At 54.3% G+C, this 8,903-nt stretch overlaps 4 protein-coding genes across 7 annotated transcripts; 1 reads left to right on the forward strand and 3 right to left on the reverse strand.

Moving 5' to 3' along the window:
- Positions 1-504: 504 nt before the first annotated feature.
- KVP17_004818 (uncharacterized protein) lies at positions 505-1,779 on the forward strand (the record flags this gene model as incomplete). Its single annotated transcript, XM_068523344.1, has 1 exon — positions 505-1,779. The coding sequence occupies one exon, from the start codon at positions 505-507 to the stop codon at positions 1,777-1,779; it is 1,275 nt and encodes a 424-aa protein (XP_068377391.1).
- A 1,182-nt stretch (positions 1,780-2,961) lies between these two features.
- Positions 2,962-5,460, reverse strand: KVP17_004819 (uncharacterized protein; the record flags this gene model as incomplete). 3 transcript variants are annotated; one of them, XM_068523347.1, is made up of 3 exons in its annotated part: positions 2,962-3,285; positions 3,314-4,210; positions 4,237-5,460. In XM_068523347.1, the coding sequence occupies 3 exons, from the start codon at positions 5,458-5,460 to the stop codon at positions 2,962-2,964; spliced, it is 2,445 nt and encodes an 814-aa protein (XP_068377394.1). The 3 variants fall into 3 exon arrangements, with proteins under 3 accessions (XP_068377394.1, XP_068377393.1, XP_068377392.1); XM_068523345.1 differs by lacking the exon at positions 2,962-3,285 and having other exon boundaries at positions 3,302-4,210; XM_068523346.1 differs by lacking the exons at positions 3,314-4,210; positions 4,237-5,460 and having other exon boundaries at positions 2,962-3,294.
- A 136-nt stretch (positions 5,461-5,596) lies between these two features.
- Positions 5,597-6,637, reverse strand: KVP17_004828 (uncharacterized protein; the record flags this gene model as incomplete). The annotated part of the gene is made up of 1 exon (XM_068523363.1): positions 5,597-6,637. The coding sequence occupies one exon, from the start codon at positions 6,635-6,637 to the stop codon at positions 5,597-5,599; it is 1,041 nt and encodes a 346-aa protein (XP_068377407.1).
- A 269-nt stretch (positions 6,638-6,906) lies between these two features.
- Positions 6,907-8,803, reverse strand: KVP17_004826 (uncharacterized protein; the record flags this gene model as incomplete). Of its 2 annotated transcripts, XM_068523361.1 has the most annotated exons (2): positions 6,907-8,555; positions 8,584-8,803. In XM_068523361.1, the coding sequence occupies 2 exons, from the start codon at positions 8,801-8,803 to the stop codon at positions 6,907-6,909; spliced, it is 1,869 nt and encodes a 622-aa protein (XP_068377405.1). The 2 variants fall into 2 exon arrangements, with proteins under 2 accessions (XP_068377405.1, XP_068377404.1); XM_068523360.1 differs by lacking the exon at positions 8,584-8,803 and having other exon boundaries at positions 6,907-8,523.
- Between the last annotated feature and the right edge of the window lie 100 nt (positions 8,804-8,903).

An 8,903-nucleotide genomic window follows, 5' to 3' on the forward strand; every position in this document is an offset into this window, starting at 1 on the left:
CCAGCTTCATTGCAGCTGTGCCAGGTCTAGCGTCGTGTGTATCTGAGCCTCATCCTCGCGTTGCTGTTCGCAATCCCATGTTCCAATCCGACATGAGCCTCGATTTGCCCTGCTCAATGAACCTGAATCCACAGGTCGCCCTTGTGGAAACGACGTCGTCATATCGGCCGAGACTGTCGCAGCCCATATTTCGCAGGGAGAGCCCTCCCAATGGCTGCCACCCACCCAAATCAGCTGCGAAGAACAACTGTTGTTCCAGCTGTGTAACGCATACTTCTGCAGCTATCGTCGGGTTCCTGTTGGGCATAGTGCTGGTCTTGGCTTGTATATACTTCAAGGCCGTCATCCTCAAGGAATTTGGCTTCGTCGATAACACTGATGCGAGCAGTGTCCCGAGTTATAATGTCACTTCCACGACGCAGGCCTTGTAAAGAAATATTGACACCTGTGATGTAAAAAAATCTTCTGCGCTTCGACGGCTACACAAAACCAGAATTGCGCAAAATGAACCTCAAGAACGGCGATGCTACGGCGACAGCCGAGACGCCAGCACTCGAAACCCCATTAACCACTGAGAAGCCCAAGAAGAAACGAAACAAGAAGAAGGGCGGCAAGGTGTGGAACATTAACGAGCACGTTGAGGGGTTGGATAACAGCCGTTTTCGGTTGGTTGGGAGCTGGGCTGAAAGGACTCACTGTAGGCAAACAATGCCACCGACATGTCCGGTGGCCGAGGTCTACACCAACAAGAAGTATCCCGTCGGTGACATTCAGCACTACAATGATCGACACACAAATGTGGACAACCAAAAAAAGGACGCCGCTGTTTTTGAAGATTGGAACAACGTTCGCAAAGCAGCTGAAGTACACCGCGAAGCCCGTAAGTATCTGCAGTCTTTCGTGCAGCCCGGAATGACTTACGTTGAAATATGCTCGCGTCTGGAAGCCAAGTACCTTGAGTTGGTGCAGGCTGAAGGGCTTAAGTCCGGTCGAGGATTTCCCACTGGTGTGAGCGCGAACAATTGCGCTGCCCACTACACTCCCAACACCGGCGATGAGACCACCTTAGGACATGATGACATTGTCAAGGTCGACTTCGGAGTTCACGTAGAGGGTAGAATCGTGGACTGTGCCTTCACGATGGCTTTCAACGACAAATTCGACCCGCTGATAGAGTGTACGAAGGAGGCAACCAAGGCAGGTATCGCGGCTGCTGGTATAGACGTACGGTTTTCGGATGTGGGGGCTGCCATTGAGGAGGTGCTCTCTGCGTACGAGATGGAGATCGAAGGGAAGATGGTGCCTATCAAGCCCATCCGGAACCTCAACAGTCACTCTATTGCTCCCTACCACATCCATGGAGGCAAAACCCTGCCCATAGTGAAGACCAGCGACCAGAATAGAATGGAAGAGAACGAGATTTTCGCCATCGAGACTTTTGCGTCGACTGGCAAGGGCTGGGTGGAGGAGAGGGGTGACTGTTCGCATTTCATGCGGACTGAGAGCCCTAACTACGGAGCTGTGCAGCTCAAGGGTGCTCGGGAGTTGCTGAAGTCGATTGACACGCACTTTGGGACCCTACCTTTCTGTAGACGGTGGCTAGACGAGCTTGGCAACGAAAAGCACTTCAGGGCCTTGAAGCACTTGCAAGACAAGGGCATCGTGATGCCCTACCCTCCCTTGTGCGACCTCCGAGGCTCGTTCACCAGCCAGAACGAGCACACGATTCTTCTTCGTCCAACATGCAAGGAGGTTGTGTCTCGAGGCGACGACTTTTAGCGGCTGCAACTTGAGCACTCACGTGGCCCCGATTGTGCGTAGATGTTGTGCGTGCGGTCGAAGCTGTCCTTCTTCAGATGGCACACCTCGCTCCAGTAGCTGTAAGAGAAAAACTTGCATGCCGCGTTCATTTGGCAGAGACTTTGACATTGCTGAGGCCCAGTGACGCCATCAATCGGTGATGCTACGTCTTCACCTACCAGCGATATCTCGTTGTCGAGGCAATCGGCCGCCAGGGAGCAGTACTTGGTGCCATGGACGGCAGACGGCTGTGGGGCTGTGGTCTCCACTTCGGAATAGAGCTTGCACTCAGTCGTACCCGTGTCGAAGTCGAAATACTGACATGAAGAATCGCCTTGGCAAGCAACGCGACACCAATCCGCAGTAGGGGCCCCAACGAAGTCGGAGATGAACGTGCCAGTCTCAATGGTGTGGCCAGCGGTCGTACAGGGCACCTCGCATGGCGTCTCTCCTGACTGGAAGGTAACATCAGGAGTCGTCTGGGCGTATTCAGAATGCAAGGCGCAATTGTGGTTTTCGTAGTCAAAGGAGAACGCTCTGCACCTCGGCGTAGCGCTGCACGTCTTGGCGCACATCCTTACAGTGTCGGAGGCCACAGTTGACAGAGGGGTGCGGTCTATTCGGACTCGGGAGTGCGTACACTTCACGGAACAGAAGGCAGCTCCTGACTGCCAATAGGATTGAAACAACCGGCCTTTCGAAGACGCCTTGAGCAGGCATCTCCTCGTCGCGTAGTTGAAAGACCAGGCAACGCAATTGGATTGACGTTGGCATTCAAGCCGACAACCTCGGGTGGACTCGGCGGTGATCTCTCCGACAAGGTCAACGTTCTCGTTCAAAACCACTCCTTCCGAGGAGCAGGAGGTTGGGCAATACTTCGTGCCTGAGCTATGCGCAGGTCGAGACTCTTTGCCTGTTGCGTAGGAAAAGAGCTCGCATTTCGAGTCGGCTGTGCTGTGACTATGGAACCGACATTCCTGACGCTGCTGACATTCTAGCTGGCATTCTTGGGAACTTGCTGCCTGGCGCACTTCCAGCAGGAGAGCACCGAGGTAGCCTGTGTCTGGTGACACGCAGTCTCCTCGAGCCTGAAAAAGCAAAACCAACAGGAACAGCATGGTCATTTTTTGAAATAACCGTTGAAAATGATTATCGTTGAGTCTATGATTTCTTGACCTCTGCCAACTCCCACAGACTTTTGCATCCCGTAACGATATCCACGAGCTTGTCATTGTCCACTTCCGTAGCGTAACCAAAGGCCCACCTGCTGTTGGTCTGACGTGCCACGCAACGACCGGCCAGTAGGCTGGTCAGGGCCACCAAGTTCTCTGGAAGGGTTTCAGAGATGGACTCCTCAGCGGACCCAGAGCCAACTGAGTCGTCGGCGGCATCCATATCAGTCGGAGTTTCCTCTTCAACGACATTGGTGAATGAGCTGAGCGAGATCAACTCCTCCGCCTCCGTTCCTAGGATGGTCCCCAAATGCTGTATCATTCAGGTCCTAGGTACTTACCATAATGAGCTTTTGGTGTCCAACACGTCTTGCGAGGATCAACGTGGAGTAGAGACACTCGGTAGACAGGTTTTTATGGTTGACCAAGAGCACCTCCAGAGCTTTCTCTTGTTCGTCATTTAGGATTCGATCTTCCAGCAGCAGTTCCACCAGCTCGGCTGTGGGGGTCTCCATTTCCGCGTACAGTCGATGACAGAAGACACGGAGGAATTCTGGGTCCCCAACTCCGGACACGGCACCGTACACATCACCAATCATAGTCGGATCACATTTTCCGACGCGCACCAACATATCCAACAGCTCGTTGGGGTTCCTGTTCTTTAGGGGGTGGAGGATGTGCTGCCGCTCTCCTGTGAATGCTGAGTGAAGCTCAGCTACAGTGAGCGATTGTAGGGCCTGCAGCCCGTCTTCCCAAAGGTCCAGATCCAGAAGTAGGATTTCTGATTTTGCTACATTGGACTGAACTGCGGTGGCGACCTCCAACGCAAGGCTAGAGCAACCCTGAGTTCGTAGTTCATCGATGAAGGATGTCGAGAACTGCTGCAACTCCGGTTTGAGGCCTCCCTCTTCGGTGAACAGCAGTTTTCTCGCCAGTTTTTTGTTCCCGGCGGTCTCTGTCACAGAGATCAGCTGCCAAATGAACAGGTATCCCGATGATGGTTCTGACTCGCCAAGAAGAAACACCTTCTGCAAGTAATGTAGCAGCAACTCTGGATGGTCGTGGAACAGTCCCACCACTCTGGCAGGTCTGCAGGTCGGGTAAGCTTCCAGGAACGCTGCAATTCCTTGGTCCATGCGGCCCGACTTGAACAGTCGTTCCCCCTGCTCCAGAAGTAATTTTTGAAGCGCCTTCGCGGAGAAGAGCCCTTCCCGAACGAACGTTCGAGCGATTGCAGTCTGTGTTGCCGATCGCCTTTACCCACATGCCCGAAATTCACTAGAGCCTCCATTCTTTCCCTTTCTCTGTAAAGCACTTCTGTGCACAATCGTACCCCGTTGCAGTCCTCCAGTAAGATAGCGAAGTTTCCGTGTTTCAGGCTGACGTGGGCGTCGTAGGCCTCGTATGTTCCGTCCAACACCACGTACTTGTGAGTGTCCACCAGCTGAATGATGGTCACACCACATTCATAGTCATGCGTCGGCCTTGTCATGTACTCTCTCCACTGAGATGCCAACGTCACGGGTATTCGCTTGAACAGGCTCGAAACCTTGTTGGGAAGTGACTGTGACACCACCAACGGCACAGCACACCTTGGTACAGGACGAGTGCTGGTTGTCACCATTAGATGGCCTCCCACACCAACTGAGACGCCTCGTAGGCGCCGATTGTCTGCCAGGGACGGGAGGGCCACGGCCAAGACGTTGCCCTCGGTGGGATGGTACAAGAACACAGCGCTGGTGCTCAGAACTAGCAGTAGCGGGGTTGGTACGCCTTGAGTCACTCGCTGCACACCCAATGTGCGAAGTAGCTTCGTCGACCAAGCCAAGTGAGTGTGATTTTGGGCAGCGCCAAGAGCGACTTCCTTCCACACCAGACGAGGAGGCCGACAGGGATTATCGCGGCCCTCGTATATCAAGATTGCTTGGGCTGTAGACACGAACACATGGATCTTGCCTGCCCAGTATGTGAGGTGTATGTTGGTGATACTATCAGAAATCCCCGAGATCAGGCAAGGTGTAGGGAGGTAGTGCTCAGCGCCAGCCTCCACCCACTTTGCCCATGGAAGCATGGACCAGATGAAAACCTGACCACTTACAGTTCCCACCACCACTCGTGCCCCATCCGCTCCGCAGTGGATGTTAGCCGCCGACACAGGCGTCTGGCCCAGCATCTCCTCTTTGGTGGCCATGCACGAGATATCTAGCGCCTGACTGAGTCGTAGGCTGCCAGTCGTCCGAAGTCTGCCGTTGTCGATTATGTTGTGAGTCAAGGACATAACGCCGTTGGTCTGCTCTAACACAACCACAGCGTTGTCCTTGGTCTCCACTGCCAGTACAGTCTCCTGAGGGAATTCGTATGGCTTAGAGTTCCACCACAACTCACCCTCGTCAGTGAAGAATCCGTCTGAGAAGTTGTATAGGATGTGTGCTTCGGTCAAAAGGGGCGAATCTGACGAACGACTAGTGCATGGGATCACTGGTAACATCGGATTTAGAGAAAATTCTACGGCAATTAGAACACGAACCTTGAGCCTTCAGCTGGGGTTGACAGGAACACGCACATTGAGCCTTCAGCTAGGGTTTCGACACTGCGCCTTCAGCTAGGGTTTCGACACTGCGCCTTCAGCTAGGGTTTCGAGGTTTCGATACTTTGTAGACAACGAAATTGTGATTCAGATCTGGGCGAGCGTTGAGTCGCCAATGCTTGCCGAACGCTGATGTTTCCAGGTCCTCTTGCGAGCAGCTGTCGAGGAACACAACTGTGGCTATACGACTGTGCAGGAGGCACATGCCACAGAACAGGCATGGAGCCGAGGAGAAGACCGCTGTAAGGCCTTTGCAGTAATACTGAGAGCCATCAAGGTTTCCGATATCCGAATCTAAAGGCGCTGTTAGATGGGCCCCAACTCTTGTCGGCAATGGGGACAAGTCAGCGAAGCGCTCGGATACAGCCTCAACAGTCTTCTGTTTCTTCCGCAGTGCGTTCTTGTACCCCTTTCGGTCGCGTTTCATTCGAAGTCTACAGAGAGGGTGAGCATCTCCCGCCTCCAACTCACGCACCGCAGACGCGACGCCCTCGATTGCTCGAAAGCCGCAGTGAGCCAACGGCCCACCAGCAGCTAGGCTCCCTCCTGCACGGTCTCGTCTATGAGTTTCCGCTGAGATCACAGTTGTGCCTTGGATGATGCAGCAGGCACTGGCGCAGCAGGGATCGTCCATGAATGGCACATCGCGAGCCATGCCCTCGACGAGTCTCAGGGCGGCATCGTAGATCTCCCGTGTCTCAACAGTAACGGGTGTTGGTCGCCAAGAGGGTTGTTTGTACCCCATAGGCCAAACTTCTTTCCAACTGTCGAACTGCTCACGCGACACCGGCTGCTTTCGAGGAACTTCAACCGTCAAGAAAGTCAGATCGCACCCCAGCAGGGAAGAGAGCGCCGAGTGAGTCTCGACGGACAACGGCCCCTTGAGCAAAACCCGCAACCGACCGTCCTGGGAGGATACTCGTCGAAGATGAGGGTACATGTCCTTGAGACCGTCGTCCAGCAGCTTTAGCACTTGACTGCACAGCTTGGGCTCGACCTCCAGAGCGGAAAGGGAGTCGAGCTCAAGTGATAACCCATACTCCTCTGGAAGGAGCTCATCGTAAACCAATTCGGACATTTGCACATCATTATTCCGCTGCACACTTGAATCGCTTCACTTCCTGTAAAATCATCTGCGGCGAAACGACAATATCTAGGAGCTCGGGGTGTCCCTTCAGGACGTCGGACAGGGTGGTGGCGCACTCCAGCACTCTCGCGAAGGCCCTTTTCGTGATCTCAAGAGCTGTTGGAAGGCAGGCAAACGTCGAGATGCACTTTTCGTGGACGTCGGACAGAAGAGACTTCCACTGGCGGTGAAACCAGACCGCGACATGACGCAAGGCCGGTTCAGGCGGTAGCGTTCCGTGGCGCATGAGATTCATTATGTCCGCTGAGTTTGGCGACGGATTGATGCTCACTGAAGGACCCTGTGGTCAAAATCGACGTGACATATTCCTCCACCTTCGTTGCCAGTCTGTCTTCAAACTGCTGCGTGACTGACCCGAGGATAGGGTGTTGCTTGACCGAGGTCTCTCTTCTGAGCAGCGTCATTGCTGTCTCCACCGAACCGCCCTCTAGCCATAGGAAGCACTGCAAACAATAGTCCAGGTTATTGATGAGAAAGGCTGGCGAGGAGTTGGACTTTACAGTGCACGCCTCAACAAGCATGTCGAGGGTCGTTGCTAGCGCCTGGCAGGGGTGCGCTATGATGTCGACGGCCTGGCGAGGAGGCCCAGTTCTCTCGAGCATGAAAGCGGCATCGTTTACTGGAAGCGGCGTCTCGGCGATCAGAACTAAGTTCGCCAGAGTACACGCCACTCGCTGTACCGGGGCGTAAGGCTGGCTCGATATCAAGTCAGCTGGAATTTGCTCCACTGATGTCTGAACCAATGAGACTTGTCGTCGCATCGTGTCGCGAAGCGACCGGACCAGCCGTCGTTCAAGCAGCGCGTGGAAGGACTCGAGGCCGGACACGTTTCGAACGCTCATCAGATCTTCGTGGTACTGGTTTATTCGAAGGAGCAGGAAGGTTTCCTGGGGATCCGTGAGGGGTCTGCCGTCGAGATGCTCAATGAGCAATCCCAGCACTGGCTTGGTGATGGACTTCAGTAGGGCTTCGGGGTTAGTTTGCAGATATGTCAACTCAGGGCGGCATGAATCCGAGACCTGCACTGCAGGAGCCGTGCTGAACCCTGGATCACAGCAACCGAAGAAGTGTTTCAGGAAGGCGGCCTCGAACGTCAGCGTGTCGCACAGACAGCGGTGGACCGATCGGAAGCACTCTACGTAGTCCACGGTAGCTCCTCTGGAAGGGAAGTGCGGGGTGGAGTTCACCTTCTCGGTGAGGTAAGTCGAATGTGGGGGTTTGGCGAAACTCACCACCGAAAGGATATTGAACCGTTTTGAAGCGGATAGAGAACCACCCAGGGCTTCCACGTAAGCAGCGAAGTGCTTGAGATAAACCGCACTGATCGTGGAAACGTACAGCGATCTGACCTCGTAGGCGCTGCGTGGATGCACGCAGCCGAGGTACGCGAAGAATAGCCGGTGATCTCTGATGAGCGCGGTCTGCTTTGCTTGAGTGCTGGCTTTGGATTCACCAGCGGAGGCGATTTCTGCAGAGAGAAACTGCCGCACACGGTGAACTACGACTGACCTCAACCGTAACAGCTGCGGGACGACCGAAGAAACTGACTCCAGCGAGTCGTCTGCCAAGGCAGCAGCCAACTTCGCTTCCACCTCCGCTAGCAGCTCCAGGTACTTGGCGTCCAAGGGGGCGGTCTGCAGTCGTTGGGCGAGTTCCGGCGTCACGGTACGCTCGCAGAGGAAGTCCGTCAGCGCTGCATGCACTGCAGTCTTGAAGCTGATGTCCTGCTCATAAGATGCCGCTTGCGCAGCCACCGGCCTGGTCACCTCTGTCATGACAGTTAGAGTCTCTTTCATCGTTTCGAGGGACTTATCCATGTCGGACAGAACAGAAAGGCAGTGATGGATGTCTGTATTCCGTCGTCTCGCACTGCTTACCGTGATGTAGTTTCATAACGTCATTGCAGGATTCCTTGTGCTGATCAAGGCTTTCGGCCTCTGTCTGTTGCAATTCTCTCTCCACGATGTCAATAGCCTTTTGCAAAGCTACCAAGGCTCCTGGTTCTTGCGACATCACCACCTGCATCGCCTGTTGGACGCGTGGATCCTGCTGGTGGCGCAGAAAGGTATCGCGAATTGCGGACGCTGGCGGCAGCATCAGCAAATAACAGATTCAAAGCCTGAGTGATTTTCCCACTCCAATTGTGTAGCGTGTAACGGGCATCAATGTTGCAGTACGATCACTTCAACGTAACGAA

The sequence above is a fragment of a genome (assembly GCF_019968985.1).
Source record: "MAG: Porospora cf. gigantea B chromosome Unknown PgB_NODE_192_length_30038_cov_118.927, whole genome shotgun sequence".
In the NCBI taxonomy this organism is placed as follows: domain Eukaryota; phylum Apicomplexa; class Conoidasida; order Eugregarinorida; family Porosporidae; genus Porospora; species Porospora cf. gigantea B.